The sequence below is a fragment of the Sturnus vulgaris genome, chromosome 4 (assembly GCF_052056855.1).
Source record: "Sturnus vulgaris isolate bStuVul1 chromosome 4, bStuVul1.hap1, whole genome shotgun sequence".
NCBI lineage: Eukaryota > Metazoa > Chordata > Aves > Passeriformes > Sturnidae > Sturnus > Sturnus vulgaris.
This window is the reverse complement of record NC_142246.1, coordinates 68,499,043-68,522,258: the sequence shown is the minus strand read 5'-3', so window position 1 is coordinate 68,522,258 and position 23,216 is coordinate 68,499,043. Positions and strand designations below refer to the sequence as shown.

The 23,216-nt window shown below is 39.1% G+C and overlaps 2 protein-coding genes across 2 annotated transcripts; one reads left to right on the top strand and one right to left on the bottom strand.

Moving 5' to 3' along the window:
- The first annotated feature begins 136 nt into the window (after window positions 1-136).
- PLK4 (polo like kinase 4) lies at window positions 137-12,567 on the top strand. Its single transcript, XM_088164174.1, has 16 exons — window positions 137-283; window positions 742-837; window positions 1,279-1,374; window positions 1,470-1,584; window positions 2,379-3,411; window positions 4,971-5,071; window positions 6,263-6,636; window positions 7,079-7,183; window positions 7,602-7,704; window positions 8,156-8,305; window positions 8,683-8,813; window positions 9,204-9,295; window positions 9,549-9,687; window positions 10,482-10,622; window positions 11,503-11,609; window positions 11,979-12,567. Exons 1-16 carry the CDS (start codon window positions 254-256, stop codon window positions 12,076-12,078), a joined length of 2,913 nt encoding a protein of 970 aa, XP_088020300.1. The 5' UTR covers window positions 137-253; the 3' UTR covers window positions 12,079-12,567.
- Window positions 12,568-13,112: 545 nt separating this feature from the next.
- MFSD8 (major facilitator superfamily domain containing 8) lies at window positions 13,113-23,179 on the bottom strand. The gene is made up of 12 exons (XM_014883716.2): window positions 22,977-23,179; window positions 21,889-21,974; window positions 20,930-20,973; window positions 19,673-19,913; window positions 19,242-19,355; window positions 18,491-18,635; window positions 17,830-17,888; window positions 17,152-17,260; window positions 16,050-16,184; window positions 15,584-15,687; window positions 15,226-15,485; window positions 13,113-14,518 (listed from the first exon to the last, which is right to left on the bottom strand). Exons 1-12 carry the CDS (start codon window positions 23,078-23,080, stop codon window positions 14,303-14,305), a joined length of 1,617 nt encoding a protein of 538 aa, XP_014739202.2. The 5' UTR covers window positions 23,081-23,179; the 3' UTR covers window positions 13,113-14,302.
- Between the last annotated feature and the right edge of the window lie 37 nt (window positions 23,180-23,216).

The following is a 23,216-nucleotide window of genomic DNA, read 5'->3' as shown; positions in this document are numbered from 1 at the left end:
TGGCCGCGAGGGCCGCGCGCGCGCCGCTGCGCGACGCTATTGCGTCAGACGCAGCCTCCTCCCGGGGCGGGGCCGGGGGGTAACGGCGCGACTTTTCAAAATGTCGGCGGGGGGGGCGCGGAGCGGCCGCCGCCGGGCCCGGGAGCGAGCGGGGCTGCGCCGGGGCGGGCGGCCCGGGGCGCCCTAATGGGCAACCGCGGCCCAGGCCCTCGGCACGACCGGTAGCGGGACCCGAGGGAGAGCGGCCGGCGCCATGGCGACCTGCATCGGCGAGAGGATAGAGGTGCGGGGCCGCGGGGCGCGGAGGGGCGGGCTCGTCCCGCTCCCGGCGGGTGTCTGGAGCGCGATTCCTCCCGCGCCTTCGCCCCATCCCCACGTGTTTGTGGGGAGCGGCGGCTCCGCGGCCGCTGCCATGGCAGCTGGGGCGGGTGTATCCCGCGTCCCGGGAGCCGCGGCGGGAGAGGCGGCGGGAAGGCGGCCCGGCCGCGCCGCCCCGGGCAGCGCCAGTGCGGTGGCGGCAGGAGGATGCGGCGGGGGTGGCTGTGCGGTCCTGCCGGGCCCCGCCGCCGGGCCCCGGAGAGCTCCCTCCAGGTACCCCCGGACCGCCTCTGTGTTTGCCCGCATCTCGGGGGCGTGTGGGCTCCCCACCTCCGGTGGGAGGAGGGTTCGCATCGGGAGAGGCGCTGCGAAGCCTGTCTGACAAAGCCTCAGGCTAACGAGGCTGGTTTGTTCTTCTTGCAGGATTTCAAGGTGGGGAACCTCCTGGGGAAGGGCTCCTTCGCAGGGGTCTACAGAGCAGTGTCCCTGAAAACCGGCCTGGAAGTGGCCATCAAAATGGTAAGGCAGCCGGCCAAGGAAGTATCCGTCTCCCTAGAGACCAAATGCAAAGTTGCAGCAGGTTGGGGTTATGCAGTTGGGTACTGATGTTTGAGTTGAATGTTTGTATATAACGGATGTGGGACTCGATTCTGAAAGATGCACCACAACCAAATAGACTTGGTAATTAATAGAAATGCTTTTTAGTGTTGACTATATTTAGCGTATCTGCGCAGCAAAATCAGATTTAGGTTTCTCTGCTTAAGTATTTAAAAAAAACTTATTAAGTGTTAGTATTGGTAACACTTGACTGCTTTCAGTTGTGGTGTTCCTCCAGTTATCTATTATACTTGTTCATTAAAAGAGTATATTAAGTTAAACTTTGTGAAAACTTGCTTATACTTAAAAATTGCCAGGCCACTATGCATTGAACATCTAAGTCATGATGTGATCCACTTACAGATAGACAAAAAAGCCATGCACAAAGTTGGAATGGTACAGAGGGTTCAGAATGAGGTGAAAATACATTGTCAGCTAAAGCATCCATCTATACTCGAGGTAAGAACCGTGGGGTTTGTAGAGAGGGCTGTATATGAGACTTGCTGCATAGTCTGCAAAATGGAATTTCATTTTTTCCTTGTTTTATGTTACAGCTTTATAACTATTTTGAAGATAGCAACTACGTATACTTGATACTTGAGATCTGTCACAATGGTGAAATGAGCAGATACATAAAGAACAGAAAGAAACCCTTTTCAGAAGATGAAGGTGAGATTTTTTTTGGTCTGTGGAGCCCTCTGCATTAATGTTTTGTCTCACTTAATAAATATTTAATTCTAGAGGAAAACTACTTAAAGCTGCCATCACAGTTTCTATACCTTAAAATCTTGTGAAGTGATAATCTAGATATTAATTATTATCGTGCATATATTCATTTGTATTTCTATATACATTTGTTTCTGTGCTATTTGGAGTATAAAAAGATGGTGATCTTAGAAGGCAGAGACAGCTTGAAGGTACAGATTACCTTTGTACTTAGAATTGTGTTGAAATGCGGGTCAAGACTGGGAAGAGGAAAGAACAGGAAAACTCGCAACTTTTGCCTTTACTGCTTCCAGACTCAACTCACTGCTCACCTCTTGCTTCTCTATCATAGTTTCTAATTTAATTCCATGATAGTGCTATAGTTAGGGATTTTTTGGGACCCAGGCCACAGGACTGAATTAATGGGGTACTGCTATACAGGCACCATTAGTTTAACCTGTATCTGTTTCCAAAAGTGATGAGCAACTTAGCTTGAATTCTTAAGAACCTAATTTTAGAAAGGCCAATTGAAAATATTTCCAGTCCTGTTTCATGAACTTAGAACAAAGCCGTGCAATTTTGCTTAAAGTAGAAAGCAGAAAATTAATTCTAATTTCACTGTGTGACACCTAAAAGGCTTTATAACATTCCTTGTATTAAAAATAAGAAACAATAGAAGCAAGATGAATAGCAGACTTAAAGCTGAGTTATCTTCAGAGCTATGATTTCAAATATAACATCCGCTTTTGTTTTGACAGCACGACACTTCTTGCACCAGATTATCACGGGTATGCTGTACCTCCATTCCCATGGAATATTGCACCGGGACCTCACCCTCTCCAACATCTTACTCACCAGTAACATGAACGTCAAGATTGCTGACTTTGGCTTGGCCACTCAGCTGAAGATGCCTCATGAGAAGCATTACACCATGTGTGGAACTCCGAATTACATCTCTCCCGAGATAGCCACGAGGAGCCCGCACGGGCTGGAGTCGGACGTGTGGTCTCTGGGCTGTATGTTCTACACTCTTCTCATTGGAAAGCCGCCTTTTGACACGGACACGGTCAGGAACACGCTGAATAAAGTGGTCTTGGCAGATTATGAAATGCCAGCCTTCCTGTCGAGAGAGGCACAGGACCTCATTCACAGGTTACTGCGCAAAAACCCGGCAGATCGCTTGAGTCTTTCCTCAGTGTTGGATCATCCTTTTATGTCCAGGGGTAGCTCTGCACGGAGCAGAGATTTGGGAACCTCAGAAGATTCCATGGACAGTGGAAATGCCACCATCTCTACAACCTTCACGGGCTCTTCCAGCATCAGTACCAGCGGTAGCTTGAAGGAAAAGAAGAAGCTATTAGTTGGACAGCCACTCCCAAATAAAATTACTTTTTTTCCTACAAACAAGAATTCCAGTAATAACTCATCGGGAGATGGAAGTGGTTCTTTCCGACAGTGGGGAATTCAGGGAAAGGAAATTGGTGTAAGTGGCAGAGGAAGAACCACACAGCCTGATGAGGAGAGGCCACATTCCCGCTACCTCCGAAGAGCCCACTCCTCTGACAGGTCTGGCACATCCCACAGCCAGACTCAAGGCATTTCCAGCATCGTGGATCGATGTCACTCTTTGGAAGTGCTTTCCAAGCCTAAAATAGGAACGAGAGAAAACACAGAATACTTTTCACCTGCCAACAGCTATACTGATATAGGAGAAATATTTAAGGAGAAGACTTCTAGTACTTCTGGTTCTTTTGAAGAGCAGATATCTCCACCTGTAAAAGATCAGCCACAGTAAGAAGCAGTTTTTTATTCAGATGAAATTTAGAACTCTCGTATTGTCTTCTTTCCACTTGCAGCAAGTTGAATATTTCTTTGCCCACAGTAATTGTAGTAGAGAGCCTTGCTAATTGTTCTTTGTAGAAGAGACAGATGAGGGGAGAAAGCATTCAAAGTGCAGTTATCAACATTTTTACTTGCTGATCTCCTGAGGTGACTTTTCTTATGCTTAGAGAGGATAAAACAAAATAATTTAGTAAAGATTAGGCAATTGATTATAAAGATGGTGTACCAGAAAGGAAAGTGTCAATCATAGATAATTATCTGAAATTGAGTTCTGTACTTATTTGTACCTTCTTTGTTAAAATCCTGGCTTCTTTCTATAGACTTTCCATGAGCAGAATATCAAAATAATAATTTTCTGTTTTAATATAAGGACTTCTATATTTAGTTCCTGCATTTCTCTGTACATTAAGAACTGGCAAAATTTCCTATATTTTCTCTTTGCAAATCAGTGCAATGAAAAGACAAACAAGCACTTTTCCTGTAAAAAAAGTAAATGGAGTAAGAAGTTTTTCTTTACTGTCCTCAAGTAAGCAAAGTTCAATGGGCATGTATATTCTATCTTGAGAAATGCAATGGGCATGTATATTCTATTTTGAGAAATGCTTGATGAATCAAAAATGTATTCAAATGCTACTGTAATGCCTAGTTTTGTTCCCCATGACTTCATAAAGCCATGCTGAATATAAACATGAGAGAATATTAATGTGAGAGCGGGGATTAACTTAATGGTTGCAACTTTTTTTTACATACATACATTTTGATTATGGGAAAGCCTCTTACACCTGTAGTTAGCTGGCACAGCAGTCTTAAATGCAAGGTCCTAAGACTTGAATTAGATGGTTTATATTCTGTGTTTTTGGTGATAAGTGAGCCATTGCCAATGGGGAAGTAGTCATCATCACTATATGAAACTGCAGACAGGTTCAGGCTATGGAGATAAAAAAACCTCACAGGAGCTCAGTGTGAATGAGTTTACAACAGAACAGTGACTCTGCAGTAACTGGTTTTGTGTGTATTCTTTATCCTTCAACATGTGGATTATATCTTGAATTCACCTGTGGCTACAAATATGTCATCATCTAAAAAGCTGGTAAAAAATCTTTATAGTTTTTGGGATTGACTGTATTTTATATAAATTCAAGTAATTTTGGGTGGTAGGATTGGCATCTTTCAGCTGCATGTTTGTTATGCTGAGTGAGATAGACAGGGGTCAAGGGTGTCATGTCATCACTGTCTTCTCCAAGGCTGTGAATTAAGAGTTAGATGTAAGAACAGCTACTGCTGGCAGCATTACCATAACTTCTCATTCCATTTGGAAACTATTTCATTTTCCTATTCTTTACCCCATGAAACAGAAGCATGTTCTATGATGCCTAGAGCTATTAAATGCCACCTGCATTTCCTAAATGTTCTAGGTGTTGTGGTTTCTGCAGCTGTAGCATTATAACTTTTATTGTGCAAGTGTCTTTGATGCAATCTTGATTATGTGTGTAACTTTTATTTTGTAGCTCTAATTATCTGTGCCCAGTGCAGCCTCAGGTTGGTTTGTTAGAGCAGAAGTCCCAGGCTGAGACGATGCAGCAGTGGCTTGGAAGCATGCAAACAAATGGTGTGTTACTCATCACTTGTGTATTTTTCCACTCAAGTTAGTGACCTGTAATAGTTTCAGTGGGATTTTCTATTTGTTTTTATTTCTTTGTACATTGAATTTGAATACATGGTTTCCTAAAACAAGCTCGTTATTTTGTACTACTGTTTTAGCAAAAAAAACAAAACAAAGAGGAAACCATAATTTTAGACCCTGACTTAATTACTCAGTTGTGTAAATGAGTCAGTTTAAATATATGACAAAATATTAGCAGGTGACTTGAAAGCCCTGTTAATTTAATTGTGCAAATACAACTAAAGAGAAGATGGTGCCTCAATGAAGGAGAAAGATAATAAGGCCGCAGAAGGATGGGTGGAGGAAAGGACAACGACACAGAAGAGAAGGAGGTGTTCTTTGTTGTGCATCATATTACATCATTTGCAAATAGTGTAATTTAATCATAAGAATAAACCATAAATCCATTCTGGCCTTTTTTGGTTCGGTATTACTGGGCTCCTTCCCTTCCTTCTTGTTTACAGGGAATTAGAATCAGAGAACATATGGTCTGAATAATGCTGTTTAATTTTTGGTCTCTTCTCAACTGTTCAGCCACATAGCAGAAGGAGCACAATAGTGATATGGGTGAGATGAAAGTTGATCAAGGGCTTAAATATCAAAACTAGGGAAGGTTAAATATAAAAACAGGTGTTTAAAAGAAATAAATGCAAGGATTTTAAAAATAAAACAAGGGATTTGGAGTATGTATTTAACATTTGGAGTACTAAAACCTCTGGCAGATGGTAAAACACTAGTTCGATAAACTGGAACTTGTATGAAATTTGCTACTAGTAGTTATCTGAATGATAAGTAAGCTGTTTTTCAACAGATTAAACAAATTCTTGTATAAAAATCTGTTTGAAGTCTTAGTATTTTGTTTATAAATTATTTAAAATTATTTGATGTATAAAAACTGAAGACCATCATCAGTCAAATATAGGAACAGCTTATTTTAAGTAGCACTGGAATTTTGCTAGCACTGGTATTGATGGTACTAGAAGGCCTGATGATTTGGCCTGAGGATTAAAGAAATCCCATTTTTCCCTTAACTAAGCCTTCTAAGATAATCCATTGAAAAGCTTTTAAAGCTATACTAGAATATTTTCCTTCTGGCTATGACTCTGAATCTCCAATGTCCCCTTGTGATGCTTTCAGTTCCTTTGAGACCACCTGCAGACCTGACTGGCAAGAGTAACGCACATGGAGGTTTTCGGTACCATCTGGATCTGCAGCAGGATGCACCAAAAAATGCATGTAACACCTTAAAAGATATAAGGAATCATGATGCAGCTGCTGACTGTCCACATTCTTTAAACCAGAGAAATCCAAAGACATGCATCCCTGGAGTTCTCTGCAAAAAGGAGAAAATTCAACCATCTCCTACATGTGGCCTTTGGTCAGCTCCAGAACAAAACCAAACTTGGGGCCAAGAACCATCAGCACACCAGAAACCTACACTGCGAAGTGTTGTGTCACCTCTCACTGCTCACAGGCTGAAACCCATCAGGCAAAAAACAAAAAATGCAGTGGTAAGTATCAGTTCTAAAAATGGGAACAACTGAAGTGCTTAATATAGTGTGACTGTCTCTTAAAAATCACTTGGTAAAATAGAAACAAGTGTTTCTAGGGAACTTCATCTAGAATAATTTATTTTAAATCATATTAATAAAATGAATCTTAGTTTTTGTATAGAGAATACTTTAAGCATAATAGGGCAGACCTGTCTGTGTTTGATTTGTTACACCCTCAGTTACCAAGCTGATACCCTTCAGTCATCTTGAAGTGCTCTGCTTTAAAAAAAATTAGCACTAATAACAAAAGCTACTGTAAGAAGCATTTATCAGCTTGAAGTGCATTTAAGGAAAAAGAAAAGCATTTTTTCAACCATTTGTGCAGGGAAAAAAAGTGATATCTTACCTTTTGCAGAAAGTAAAGGTCTTTTTGTTTAACTTTATATTTAATATATTTTAGGTGAGCATTCTAGATACTGGGGAAGTGTGTATGGAGTTTCTGAAAGAACACCGTTCACAGGAGCTTGTGAAAGAAGTTCTCAGAATATCTTGTGATGGAAATGTGGTGAGTACCACATTGTACCACAGTGGAAATGTGTGTGAGTACCACAAAAATGTGGTACATTTTTTATTTCTTCACTGTTGTATAAAGGGCCTAGAGTTCATTCAGAGCTGGATTTTTTTAAGTGATTAATTCTTTTGAAATACACTGTTTATATATGTACAGCTGTAAACTTTGCCCCTCCATAATAAAGCCATATAAACATAGGGAGCAAGCAATTATTTCAGAGAAAAATTAGACTTGGCTTTTGGAATAGGTGGAGTATTGGTGAAAATGTGCTGCTGTTAAATAATTAGAGGAATAGAGCTTTCATGGTAAATCATAGTAATTAATTAAAATGTGAGTTGTTTCCATACCTGTTAAAAGTGCAGAGTGCTGTATTAAGTTGCAACTACACACAATTTTTGTTCCCTTTTTGTAGATTGCAGTTTATCATCCAAATGAAGGAAGAGGTTTCCTTCTTGATGACAGACCTCCTGCTCCTCCTGAAGGCATCTGCACATATAATATTGACAACTTGCCAGGTAACCTGAAATTTATTTTAAAATTTTGATGATTAATGTGATATTTTAAGTGAATCTTGTGACTTTATAGCTTTTATCTATTACTTTTCAGATTACTCTGAAGTAAAACTCCTTTCAGAATTAGATTCAAACTACAGTTTAACTGGAAAATGTTTTGAAACTTCACAAGGAAGTGTAACCCACAGGTTTTGGTTCCTTTTATAAGGAAGCTTTAAGGAGTCTCCCCTTTACAATGTAGTGTGTTACAATTAAAGCTCTTGTAATCTTTTCCTCATTCATACCGGGAGCTGTTGGTGGAAATAAGTCAGTTTCTTTAAACATACCTGTCAAATACTTAAATATTAATCACAACCTTAAGCTATCAAATACATAATTGAAATTACTTCTCTTCAAGCTGGTGCACAGTGTTTAATCTGCTAAATTTTAAATTCTTGAAAATTTTCTTTTTTAGAAAAGTACTGGAAAAAATACCAGTATGCAGCTAAGTTTGTGCAGTTGGTGAGAACAAAAACCCCCAAAGTGACATTTTATACAAGATATGCCAAGTGCATGTTGATGGAAAATTCACCCCCTGCAGACGTTGAAATTTGTTTTTATGATGGTATGTATTCATTTTTGCAGTTATACAAATAGGTAAATCATTCTTTTAGGGCTGCACAAAAATATTGCCTAACACTAAACAACCACCACTCCAGTTTGAAGAAAACAGTGCACTATAAACTGTTTTTGGACACTCTGCCTTTATTCTAGCACTTGTAGATTAGTTGATTCTTTAGTTCCTTACTGTTATCTTCTTCAGGGAGTACATGTTGCAAAATTGTTACTTAAATTATACTTTGGTTTTATTAATGAGCTCTTCTTTACATCTACCTTTGACAGTTAACCTACTAAGTAAGAGGCATGTCCCTGCTCCAAGCCTTCCATGGTAAACTCTTATTTTATACAGCTCACACTGAAAGTATTCCCATTTTCTTGCAGGAACAAAGATCCATAAGACAGCTGGAATAACTCGTGTGATTGAAAAGTCGGGGAAATCCTTCACTTTGAAAGGAGAAAGTGAAGCAGGGTTGAAGAAGGAAATCCAGGCTTATATGGACCATGCAAATGAGGTAAGGTGTTTTACATAGACCTTTTCCAGTGCAAAACAACTTCCTGAAAATTCAGCTTCCCTTTCACCAGTGTGCTTCCTGTGTTGCTTTCCATGTTTTTCATTACACTGTTAAGGAGGGAGGATGGTGTTTTTTGGAAGAGCGAACATCAGAGTAGAGGTAATGGTTACAATGGTGACAAGCAAGACTGAGAGGAAATTCTTACTAGTTTGTAAAGCAGGTTTGCTGTCTGGTCAAAGGATTAAACACAACAGATGAAACTGCTTTATGTAACTTAAAAAAATGCAGTACTGTTGAAATTTCCTTGTGTGGGCTCACTTGCCACACTAAACGTGTATGAAATAGTTCTACAATTCTCAATTTAAAACATTAATAAACTCCTCATTTCAGGGACATCGTATATGCCTTGCACTGGAATCTGCTATTTTGGAAGAAGAGAAGTGGAGTGGAAGTGCTCCATTTTTTCCAATAATTGTTGGAAGGTAATATCTTTAAGTTCAAAATACTGATGTATTTGAATATTTATGTATTTATTGACTATTTATTGAATACCTATGTATTTGAACTGAAAAACAGTTCTGCAGAAGACTCCTGCCATCAGGTGTTTTGGATGGTCCATGGTGAAATGAAGGAAGAGCTATGTCTCCTCACTTTTTTCTTTAATCCCTTTTGGACAGACCTTTCTTTAATCCCTTTTGGACAGACCTTTCTCAATTTTTCTCATTATTTTTCCAGAAAACCTGGTAATACTGAATCACCACATGCTGTAGCACCTCCACTGTTGGACAAGACAAACTACTCAAAAGAAGTTGTGGCACTGGATAGAAATAAAGCTGCCAGTTCTACTCCAGTTCAGACTCCAAACTGTGCTCCTGTAAGTACACAAGGATGTACCGTGGAGACCAGTCTCCCATACTGCTGTTTTACTTGAATTAATGGAATTACATTTGTATGGGCATAGGCTTTTATTAGCCATTTGTGAGCATACTGACTAGAAATGTTAACTTTGATTTCAACTAACTTTTGATATCTGGATTTAAGAGCATCTGAAAAATCAGAACACTCCAAAATGTTACCACAAATGCCTCCTAGGAACAAAGTTTAAAAATTGCTTACTTGAGTTAGACAGCACAATCTTCAGTTTGAGAGCTCTGATGTGCCCTCGGCGCTGTACAACAAATGGTGTCACAAAGGGTGTTGGCATTTGATGGTATTCTGAAATAATCAAGTGCTAGTGTGTATATAAAAAAGGATAAGTGAAGATATTCATGTAGCCAGTAAGGCTTTGTGAGCAATTTCATCTGGTTTGTTTAAAAGGCCCACCAAGCTTTGGTTCCTAATAAAACTTCCTCAGCTGACTGAATTGTACTGGGGTCTTGGCACACTGAGTTTATATTGTGAGCTTTGTTGGCTATACATCAACCTACATTTGCTGGATCTGCATCTGTTTGATTGTGTAGTACAGAATCTGACCATTTCCACCTGACTGAACTGACAACAAAAAGTTGTGTCCCTGTGGGGTTTCTATACTGTAATGCTGTTCAGTGAAGCATAGAGGCTAAATCTGTCTGTATACATGAACAGGTGGGAATTAACCACTACAGCTTATCAGGAGGATTAATGCCAAGGCTGTTAATTCTGTTAATTATGTGCATCTCTGGGTTTTAGGTGGTGTCCTGTGAAAAGCCTATGCTTCTGACTAACACTGTTGAAAAGACTTGTTCCTCTGTTCATCAAACGGAATGCAGTCCAAATTCAGCTCAACTTGTCAAATCTGTTTTTGTGAAAAATGTTGGTTGGGCTTCTCAGGTGAGAAATTAATAATAAAGGAGGCATGTCTATTCTTTTTTCCTACTGATTTATGTATTTTTAAGTCATTAACTTTACATTACATGTGAGGAATCATTCGGTTGTGCACTAAGTTTAAGTCTAAAATTTGTATGCAGAAAGATACTTCTAAATAAGTCTCTTAGATAAAAACCATAGTGAATTACATATGTAGAAGAAACCAAAATAATAGTTCAATATCTCATTTACCACATTTACCTGTGGCTATTATTACCTATTTCAGTGTCCTTTGTCATTTAAATTTTACTCTAGTAAAAAACTGAAACTGTTTAACTTCTCTGTTCACTAATATAAATGCAAAGGTATCATGACAAAGTTTTTAATAGATATATACCAGATCTGTGCAAGAGAAACGCATCTTCCTCTACAACAGGAAAACGTTTCTTTGCAAAGCCACTTTCCTTCTGCTTTTCTATTAGATAGGCCTTAGGCTTAAAACATTGTTCTTTGCAATCCAGATAAAGTAAGCTTCCTGTCCTAACAGGAAAAAGTTCTCTTGATGTAAATAAACTTTAAATTGTGTGTAGCTGTGAACTGTCACAAATGGGCCTCTTTTTAGTGCTTGACCCTTCATAAAATTTTTTAGGAGTGGTTAAGCTAAAGGTCATTATTTATCTGACACTGACAAGGATAACTAAAGCATCTGAAACCTGAGGAAGTCAGCATGAGACTACTCACTCCGAAGTAATATCCATGCAATCTTTATCTTTAAAAGTCTGACCAAAATGCCTAAGTCCCTTCAGCAATTTTGAAAAGCTTTCAGCTTCCATTATTAGAAAAGTTCTAGGTTTGTAATTTTGTATTTCATATGCTCAAACCACAATGTAACTTCTCTCATCAGCTGACCAGTGGAGCAGTATGGGTTCAGTTCAATGATGGATCCCAGCTGGTAGCCCAAGCAGGTGTCTCTTCCATCACTTACACTTCTCCAGATGGCCAGACAAGCAGGTGAGTCTGTTCCTGCCATAAAAACATCCAGGTAACTCAGTCCTATTGTCCATCAGGTAACGTCATAGTTGCTACTGATTTTGGTTTGTGAATTTTGAACCTTAGCATTGCCATCACTTCACAGTTGGTTAGCTTAGATAAGCTTATTAAATAAAGAGAAGCACCCATAGCTGACTGAACTCTGGATAATAAATGAATTAAACAAGCTGGGTATGCATCTACTTGGTCTCCAGAGTACAGCCACTATTCGTGCATAGTATTATAAACACAGAGGTCGAGGAAAGTAGTGTTTTGAACTAACTAAATTGTCATGAAATAAAACAAATCACTTAAGCATCTTTATTTTTCTATGCTGCTTTGCCACTCTAGGTATGGAGAAGATGATAAGTTGCCAGAATACATCAAAGAGAAGCTGCACTGTCTGTCTTCTATTCTTGTAATGTTTACCAATCCAGCTGGTCCTCACTGATTAAAGGAAACCGGGTGTCACGGCACAAGAGCTTAATAAACTCACTCACTGACTTCCCAGTAAAGTGACTGATCTTACTCAGCTTATACAGAGAGTCTTCCAAAATCTGGTATAAAGTTAGGAAGGGGAGGGTTACTTTCTTTATGTGTAGCAAATTGTGTGTGAAGTATCATACAAAACACACTTTTCATTAAAGTGATGGATAAACTCCCTCAAGCAAAACTTTGAGGAACTTAGTTCTTGACTGCATTAAGTCTTTGGAAACAATCTTACTTCACTGCTTACTCAGTGCCAACAGTCAAGGAAAATGCATCTGTGCTGTTCAGGTATTTGTATTTGTAAATAACTTATATTTTTATGTCTTACAAGTAATATATGTAAATATGTATATGTTTTATAACTCTGTTTTTATTTTTTGTAGCAGCAGCTTAAAACTTCCCTGCACAAGCATGTTATAAAAAAAAATAAATGCAGTGGTAATTGTCTGGATCTATTTATTTGTTTTATGGTCAAGTAATGGAGAAGAGTTAATAACTTTAGGTGGTTTTACCTTGTTTTACACATTGAATAATACTTACAGCGACTGAAGTAGCATTAACAGTAGCTTTTCTTCTAAGCATTTGGCTTCAAGTGTGCTAACACTCCTGACGGTGCTTGTATCTGTACTTAAATACTCGATGACTTCCTTATCAGGCAGGAAAAGATCTTAGAGTAGGATCCAAAACAGTACTGGAGTGGGGAGGATAAAGAGTTTCACAGGAGCTGGTGCTGGCTGTGTGTAAGCACAGCTCAGCTGAACTGACTGAAGCCAGTTCTTGTTCAGCTACTGTTTAAAAGACAGCTTTGGTTGCTTTGTCATGTCCAAGTCAAGGAAATAGCTTGCAAATAAGGAATTTAGCACTAGGGACATCAAGAACTATATACAAGTAGCACTTACTATGAATTAGCTTACAAAAGTGAAGTCCTGTTTCACAGCGTTTTGTGATTCTGTAGCAGGAAAGTCCATGAGAATAAAACTTCTGTATTCCCTTCAGTCAGTATTGAAAAAATCATATTTTAATTCAGTAGTTTCTTAGTGTTTGAACAATTGAGTACATAGGAATTACATTTATTAAATTAAAATGGTAGAGACAGCAGCCACAACTCATACTAGAGTTACTCCAGAGGTTGTTTTTTTTTCCCAGTAGCATTAAAACAGCTAAACAAACCCGTACAGATGAGCTTAGGCCCCATTATGAAGGAAAATTAGAGTCTTTTTAAAATAAAGTCTAAAACAGTATAAATTCCTGTTTCTTGTACTCTAATATCAGAAAAAATATGTCTGCAGATAACAGTGAACACCCAGGAGCCAGTTTTCTCCTTTCACTTAATTAACCACCACTGCTCAGCACAGTGCATCATTCACACCAAGCACAAAAGTGTAAACTATCGTGCTTAGACTTTTTTTTCTTGTCGTTAAGAAAAGCAGTGCATATTTCAACACTGCAGGTTATCCTTCTTGCTACAAAAGGCATTCAGCAGAACAGTAGAGGAAAAATTGCACATTTGGTTCACCACAGTTCAAGTAACAGCTGCTGACACTGATTTTCAATGGCTCTTGGTCAACTTAAAGACCCAAATCTCACACCAACTACCTGTGTGAAGGGCACCTACCTTCCTCTCTGCTTCTCTCACTTGTCATTTGGAATTCTGGAGATGTACCAGGCTCCAGAACCAGATGCTCTGTATTAACCAGTGCTTACAAGCCAACAAACCCAGCATCAGGTTTGGTCAAGTAGTGGTCTCCATACAAAGTGCACACAGCTCAACTAATCTAGTTACAAAAGAGTTACTAATCCTGATTCACAGAATCAAGGTAACTTTTCTTTTACTTCTTTCTGGAAAGGACGCACGGAACCTGTGACCTTCACAGCTGCACTCAGTGCATGTGTACATCATATAAATCATATAAACACACTTCAAATGTGCCATTGTATCACTCTAACCTGTCACATTCCTTCCTCTGCTGCTAGAAAAGCAGGAACAAAAGCCAGCTGCAGCAGGGGTAACCAGGTATTGGGGTATGATCACATTAAGTGTTCTGTCAATCTGTAAGTACAGGTGTACAGCTGTTAGCACACAGCCAACAAGGTCAGTGGTTAGGTACTCCTCATTCAAAAGCAGTAATAAACTAAGTATTACTTCTGCTTGGTTTTACTGTTTGGGTTTTTTTTTAAATATGCATTTAACAATTCTCTTCCTGCATCCTCCCATATCTGACAGAAAATGCAATTAGTCTCTTGTATACTATCTCCAAGAGTAAGAGAGAGACTACAACCACTCCACAGATCAAGCTGAATGCCCAGCGTGGCCCCAGGTGAGTGTAGATTTGGCTCACAAAAACAGGCCCAAGGATCCGTGCTCCACTTCCAGAGGCAGTCAGCCATCCCATGTAGACACCCTACAGCAGATCAAAAGCTTATGTAAGTGATACAGGCATTATTTAGCTTGCCATTTACTCCAACCCATTAGCCTAACTAGAAAATTTAGAAGTATTTAAACAACCACTTTTCTTTCTTTGCTCATTAAGACACTGATTACTTTGTTTCCAAGAGTACTGCTCAGCCTCTCCAAGCTTTAATTCCAAGGCTTCCCTCATATGTACATACTCTACTGCTCTCTCACAAAATGCATTCTGGCTCAAAGCATTAAGTGTCTTTCACCAAAATATAACATGAAAAAAAAAGTGCAAAAGGGGAATACATTTTTTTGTTAAGCAATAATGACGTTTGCTATAGTGTTTCACTGTTAAAAAATGCCCAGACTGGGGGTCTAGTAGCATTTGTAGACTTTACATAACAAACCTAGTAAGAGACATTATTCCATACTGGTGTTCCAAATATGTAATTGGTAGTTACAAAAAGGACTCTGTCAGAAGAGTCATGAAATCTTCACATTGTAATATTTGCATAAATAGCACAAGCCTTGCTTTCTGGTTCCCCTAGGGACTTGCCTCCGATTTAAAAAAAAAATAAAATTTGAGCTCCTGCAAAGTTCTACTATTTGTCTGATGAAAAAATGAACTTGAACTATAGACTCCTCATTCTAGTAAAGAGAGTGCAAGTCTTGCAGAGCAAATGAAAGAAACCATTTAGGGATGGTGCTTACCTGAGGCTTTGGTCCTAGGACTTTTGAGTATAAAGTGTAGGACATGACATTACAAACAGGATAGCCCAACCCTATGAGCACGTCAGAGCTGATGTACTGGGCCAGGTAGATCATGGGAGTGTTCAGGCACCAGGACTGTGTGACAGGGCAGCCCACAGGTTCTGCTGTGTGGTTGGATGGCGGCTGCAGCTCTGGCAAGCTCCAGAAAGGCGCTAACATTTCACTGGGGGCTGTTCTGGGAATGGAGCTGTTCTTTATTTCTGTAAAAGTAAGTTATTCGTATCATTAAGAACCAAAGTGCAAGAAAAGGCTTTCAAAAGAACATTGCACAGGTGGTCTAGTAAGACTTGAACTATACCTTGCCACTGGATATTTGGTAGTTTCTTCCCCCAAGGCAGTAAGATAAAGAATCCAACCAAGACAGTCAGTAAACCTGCATGGAGTATGGCACGCTCACCAGTCCTACCAAACAATGAAATTGCAGTTAAATGTATCATTTAATTCATGTAAAATTTAGGCAGCTGCTAATGGCACAGCCCATTGGTTTGTGGAAATTATATCTGACCAAAACACCAACAATAAAAGTTATAAAATCATAGTAACTTAAAACCAGCTTTTCTTGTGATTCAAGGGTAAAAGACAGTCAAATAAGTGGGTGATGTTAACATAACCACAACATCAAGGCTATGCCAAAACTGGAAATATTTCGTTGTCATAGTAAGCCCAGACTCTTTACCAAGTAAAAGACCTGAGTAAGAGATTTGGCCTTGCCACAAAGCTTTTCACGTTTAGCCAACATAAGTAACAAAATCCCAAAAACTTACTTTTTTGATAGTGTTTTAACCACCATGAAAACAATAACTGATTCAATGCCAATCACACTAAGGATTATCCCATTATAAAAAACAGCTTCTTTCCTGGTCCAGGAATACATATCCATCGTCAGTGGAGTAGCTATACTGAAATGACAGAACAAAAATACATTAAAAGCTTCTTCCATATATTAGTGTCCCTACATGTATCATCCCAAACATCAGTGCACTACACCAGCCATACTCCAAAGCATCATTAATCTATTTCTGATAGTTCATGAAAAGATGATGGAGTGCAAGCTAAGCCAGGGTAATAGAGACAGAAAAAAAATCAGACCCTGTGAGAACAAAAATAATAAACTTTTGATGCTGTTTAAGTTTTAGCAACCAACCAGCCTCTAAAACCTCAGTTTTCTAAAAATTGTGCAACTTATGATAGACCCATACTGTAAAACAAATTTTAACTATATTAAAAAAAACTTGCAGAATAAGTCTTATATACTCAAACTATTTTCCAAGTTTAAAAACTGAAGTACACTTGAGCCTGAGATGTTATACTTTATGTTTTTTCTTACACACTGAAAATTTTGGAGTAAATAACATACTTCTTTAAGGCAAAAAATCCCCAGTCATACAAAATAGTGTATTTCAGAATACAACTGCATTAACTCTATCAAACAATCGTTTTAATCATTACTGAAATAAGAGATGCACTGAAGTTTTTGGAGATAATCAGAATCATACTAAGAAATCACAAAAAACCAAAAAATATAGAACAAGACACTCAACTGGAAACATGCTTTCTCTGAAGATTTTAGGCAGCCCAAGTTAAGCTTTTTTTTTAATTACTCAAAAAGCTGAGGATGTGTGTTTGCCTCTCCATTCAAAAGCTTTTACAATAATGTTTTCTATGCCACAAACTGTACACATCTTTTGTTATTACTGACCTTCAATTCATTACTCTGTATCAGTACACATCAAATTGATTGCCTATGGTTTTGGACTTCTACTTAGGAAGTTGGGAAGATGAATAGAACAGAAAAGCCTCTACATGCACCTCCAGTCTAATTACTCTACATGTCTGAATGTTTTGAGAGAAAATAGACAAACTTACGTTTCAAAGACAGCAAACACAAACAGGATGACAAAGAAGAGAATGTTGAGTGCTACCACAGCAACGTGGTCAATGCTTTCTTCTGTGTTCTGATCCAGAACATCACTTCCTGCAAGCAACACAGAAGAATTACCTGACCTGCACACTGAGCTTTTCCTTATACCATCACAAATTACAAATATTAATGAGTCCTTTAGTCTTCTAAGTATTTAGCATGCAAGTTGGTGGGCAGTTAGGTAGCTCTACTTTGACAGTCAAAGTATAAAGTTTTTACATCAAAATGGAGTTGTTGAAATTTCAATTCTGCTGACAATTAGAGAAAATTATTTCCAAACGGGTTACGTGATCTGTTTTCCCAAAGAGTCATGAGTGACAGCAAAATAAGCGAATTTCTTGAAATATCTGAACAATGGAAACCAAAACATTCTCTTCAGAGGTCAAAATTACAGAGAAGAATTCTCAGGGTGAAAATACAGAAGGATCCTTACAATTTTTATTCTTTTTCCTTCTTTGCTACCAGACAGCACTATGACACAACATGACAAATGAAGCAATTTCTGGACCAGCTAGGGAGAGATGTAGCCTATTTTCCACATCAACTTCCCAGTGCATCAGACTTTAGAATACTTCTGAATGCTTCTATGTAATAAGAGATTACTTCATAATTATAACTGCTACCTTCTCCATCAGAATTGATACTTTTGTACTGCCGTCCCATGTCATCCACTCGATGCTCCCTAGAAATTTAGAACATTTTTCATTAATACACATATTTATTTGATCTACTATTGAGCTGAATTTCTATTAAAATAATTGTAAATGGTATCATCTATATGATAATTATTTGCAGCTCCACTAAACATCATGTACAAAGCTGACACCTGACTTCAGTGAACACCAACCTATTCAATTCAGTGGGAGAATATCATATATCCCTATGCATCTGCACCAGTGGGATAACGAATAAAAATCCCCCTTGAGAATCTTAAAGGAAAGACACAGTGAGATCCCTACAGACAAGCCAATTTTATTTCTCCTTAGAGAAAAATCATGGGCAGAAACTACCAACATTAAAACTATATCAAGCCTAATAGTCCAATATCTTTAACTTTTAAAATCAGTTTACATTCTAACCATAACATCACGAAGATTCATTTACAAGCATCAGAAAAATACAGGTATTAAAGAAGGTAGAAACACTGAAAAAATAAATAACTTATAGCACTCCAGATTTCAGGCTTATTACTCCTCCTGCTAAACAGCATATTATCTGCTACAAGTCACCCACAAAAACAAGGTAGGGTATTTATAAGTTTGTTTTTTTTTTTTACTTGGTTACCTGAATATGGCAAAGATGAGAATAATATTAATAACCCCTAAGAGAGCTCCAAATAAAACTGGTGTCGTGTACATGTTCAGCTGAAGACAAAGGAATTTCCACGTTACTCCTTCTTCTCCAATAAGTGTAAAACATGTCTGAAAAACTTAAAAACATCAATGCACTGTGAAAATCTTGAGAATCATTAAGAAAACATTAGAACACATAAGAAAAGTTTTCTCATTGCCAAGTAAAATTTAAGTATTATACCTGTCAAACCTCTTACATTTTGAGAATCCTACTCTAGATAAACAAAATGGATTCCAGGGGATCTCAGCTAGCCAGGGAAGTACTTGATTACACAAAATAAACAGTATAAATAGCATCATAACACTTATAGAACTGGATTCTGAGTGGAGCAATGGTTAATTTTCTTGGCAGACAGACAATTTACTCCTTTTTCCTCTTGCTCCTACATGGAAAACCTCGGTCCTGGGACTGGATTATCACTCATGCTAAGGGCAAACTAGAGAAAAAATATGCAGTGGGAGGGGTTTAAATTAAATTTTAAATTGGTGCAGAGCAATTAGGCAAGAATGTTTCATTTATACTGACTTACAGAAGTACAGATGAGTGGACCCCAATTACTCAGTTGTGACATCATTGACAAACTGTGCCTTAAAATCCCCTGCATACAGCTGCTGAGGATTCCTATTTCCAATGCCCAATTTCAGCCTAATAAGAGAAGTGAGGAAAGAAGATTTTGCTTTACCTGGCCCTAATATGAAGCCAACTGCTTGGCAGGCACTGGTATTGGCCATGGCACTCGTTCTTTCCGTCAGAGAAGTGGCACCCGCAATATACGATCGAACTACAGCCACATTTCCTTCAAAAAAACCCAAAATCAAGTAAGTGTTCATGTAAATATCAAGTTCATATTGTTAAACTGTTGAGTGGCATTTATTTTAGGGGTTTTTTTCTTATTTTGCAAGATAATAAAACCAACATTCCCTCCAATATTTTTACACAACAGCACAATTACACTATTTTGTTACAAACCATTACGGGCCAACCCTTTGCTCTGTTAAATATTAAGTTATCATTCACATAATGGTAAATCCGGTATTAAAATGTAACATTAACCATCTTACACGAGACACAGAATGTAATAATTTCCAGAAATATAAATCCTGCTGTGTTTACCTGCTCCAAACCCCACGAGAGCACGGGCAGTCAGCATGTAGTACTTGTTGTGGGAATGGGGCACGTGGACGTAGGCATAGAGACAATTAGCAGCTACTGAAATAGCAGTGGAAATGACCAGAGGTTCTCTCCTGGGCCTGTAGTTGGACCATAAGCCAAAGAGGGGAGAGGCAACCATTTGGCCAATGCTGTATGAAGCTATAATCCAGCCCAAAAAACTCGCATCCGCTGTTGGATCAATCTGCAGGAACACATGAGTCACTGAGTAAAGCACTGGAGTGTTTTATATGGCCAGGAATACCCTTTTAGAATTAGCACCTGGCACACCAAGGACTCTGTACTGCAATGCTTTGTCTGGGGTAATAAACCTCAGTTCATTCTCCCCAGCAATGCACCAAACCAATAAAATCTGCTCTGCTTCCAAGCCTGGGAATGGCTCACTTGCAGGAAACTCCAGGAGTTTTTGTACAGCACTGCTGATGTTCTGGGCTAGAGACAGAACTTCAGCAGCATGGCAGGCACTCTCCATGCCAGGAGCAAGGAGTCACTTCCATTGTCTCTGCACATGCCTGAATCTGTCCTGATTTACAAGGCTGATAAATGCATTTTCTTGTCTTCTGCAAGAATTCAGCATCAGCCTCACTTTCAGTGACACCTCTAGGTCTCTGCCCAGGTTATAGTCTTCCAAATTTGCATTTGAAACTGCTTTCTACAGTTCCAGGGAGACTAAAATCCCAGCATAGAATAAACCTAAGTTTTAGAGACTTTTGTGCTGCTTCTAAGATCACAACTAAGAGGTAAAAAACCCCCCAAAGAAACTAAAATTACTATACAGGAACAATGGAAATCCCCTGTGAGGAATATCAAGATCTGTGTGCAACAAAGTGAATTTACAGAGCAACTTCAACCTCTGGTTTCCTCTTTTATTATTTTTTTTCCAAAACACAGACAAGTCTTGTTTACAGTGTTTTAATAACAAGACTTCTATTGATTTGCTGTCCAAGAAATCATGATATTGGAAAACCAAAGATTTCTGGATTATGATGTACCTTTATCAATGCAGGAAAAAACCTGAAAGATTTTGTAAGAAATAATAAAAGCTGTCGAAGGGGATGGCAGAATTAAAGCCTCTTAAAGCCACACACCTCCCTCAAATTTTTCTTTTCCTAAATAGAATAGTAGGCAATTTGTATTACCAATTTTCTGACCAGGAGTTTTCTATTCTTAATTATTTAAAAAAAATATATATTTACAAACCTTTTGGAGATACGGCCACACAGACATAATTACAATTGAGAAACCTGCAACACAGTAAAAACTGAAGTTATTTGCCATTTTTATCAGTAATTTTCTTTCCTGAAACAGTTATTACAAGCTCATTCTTCTGCCTCTACTCTAAATGTATTATAGTATAAACCTGTGCATTTCATGGGTTTTTTTTAAGGAGTGGTAATTCAAAAGATTATTTTATAGGTGCATACACACTAAACAAAAAACCTCCTATGCTGTCCTCCCAATGGAAAGACAACAAGGTCCCCAAAGTAAAAATAATTACTTGATATACTGATATATCTGTATTCACTAGTCAAAGAGATTTTAATTCTTAAAAAAACCAGAAGAGTTATTGATGTATCCTATCAACTTCAAGATAATTTCTAGGCCCACAGAAAAACATCCCAGGTCAAAAATCAAGAGCATTCTTGCTTCTGAGGGGAGTTATTTAGGAATAAAATTTCAATTTGTCCTGCAATGGAGATGCAACATCCAGTAGGAGAAAACAAATTTTGATACATATTTTGAAATAGACATCATGCATTCCCATAAAGATCTTACCTCTGAAGAAATCCACATTATTTCTGTTTTCATTCCCTAAAAGTTTCACTCTGGATGATAAAAGTGCAACCTTTGTTTGGTTCAGTTTTGAGCAATACCCTTACCTTGCCCCTACCAAACTATTAGGGAGTCATAACCCACATTATGCAATATATCATTTTGTGTAAAACCAGTTTTATTACTTATCTCATTAGATGTAACTTTCTGATTGATTTGCTAGATTCATATATTGTCTTTTGAAGAATCAAACAATGCACCTTTTTAGAGGTTAGAACAGTAGAACTAAAGAAGCTCTGTGGCTGGAATTTAGAAAGCCCTGTCATTTTCAAACCAAAGTATATTAATTAAACAAGTAACATCAAATTCCACATGTATTTACTCACCTACACTACTGAGAAACATTGTCAGGTACATGATCCAGATGGATCGCCACCTGCTCTTATAATGTTCCTGTGTTTCCACAACATCCCTGGTTTTAAAACAAAAAGCAAGAAAGAAATCATTATCAGATCCTCTTCTAGTTGCTCCCACATGACACTGAAAACGTTTTTTCACCAACCTCTCAATACAATTGTGTAACTTGTTAAGCAGGAGTGGATTTCCGCTCAGCAAAGACTATAAAGAATTTATTTTTCGTTGGAAAAATACTAGACTGACAAATCAAACAAAGTAACAGAAATGTTATCACACACCAAACGTCACATGGAGAGATCTTGATCTAGGGAGGTCTTCAATTCTGCAAACTCTTTGTATAGACACTTTGGAGCATCACAGTTTATATAAAAGCTTTAATAAGTGGGTGTTAAACCATAAAACCCCAGACATTTCCTCACAGCTGTAACCTTAGAAGAACCACAAATCTGAACAACTCTTGATTTGACAAAAAGCTACAGCCAGTCTGTACTTATGATGAGAAAATAACAAAATACAACGTAAAAGCTGTGTGTAAAAGATACTGTTGTAGATTGCAAGGACTGAAAATAAATTAAAATAGAAGTTAAAAATTAAGTTACAAGGAAATCCCTATTCAGATTATGTAGACTCAGGTTATAGATATACAGATGCCTAAACACAGTTTATAAACGCTGTTTAAGTCGTACCTAGACTTAGGCATATCTGCGATTTTAAGTTCAAGACACTTGTTCTGCTGTCACAAGGGGGAAAAAACCTCAAGCGACGAAGAGCTGCTATTAAACACCCAGACTTCTGCCCCACATTAATCCTGTCTGGCGTTTTTTAGGAGCTTCCCAAGCCAGTGGGTTTGTGTTTCCCTACAGTAGGGAAAGCAGCCGGGCCCGGAACGGTCCGGGACACGGGCTCCGAGCACCGGAGCACAGGGGCTGCGGCTCGGGCCGGGCTCCCGGCCGGGCAGCGCCCTCAGCCAGGCTCGGGCTCCCCGTGAGGGGCGGGGAAGGACCCGGCACCCACGGGTCACCTCCCGGCGCAGCCTCACAGCGGAACGAGCCCCTACCTGCTCCCTTCCTCCTCGTCCTCATCCGCCGCGGCTCCTACGGACCCCAGCAGGGGTTCCTGCCCTTCGGGACGAGCCTCCGGAGCGGAGCCCGCGGCCGCCATGGCCCCGCAGCGCCGGGCCCCGCCCGCGCCCGCCTCACGCGCGCCGCCAGGGGGCGCCAGAGCACGCGCGCTACATTCGCTGCCCGCCTCTGGGGCGCGAGCCGCGGAGGGGCGTGGCAAGGAGGGGCGGGGTCAC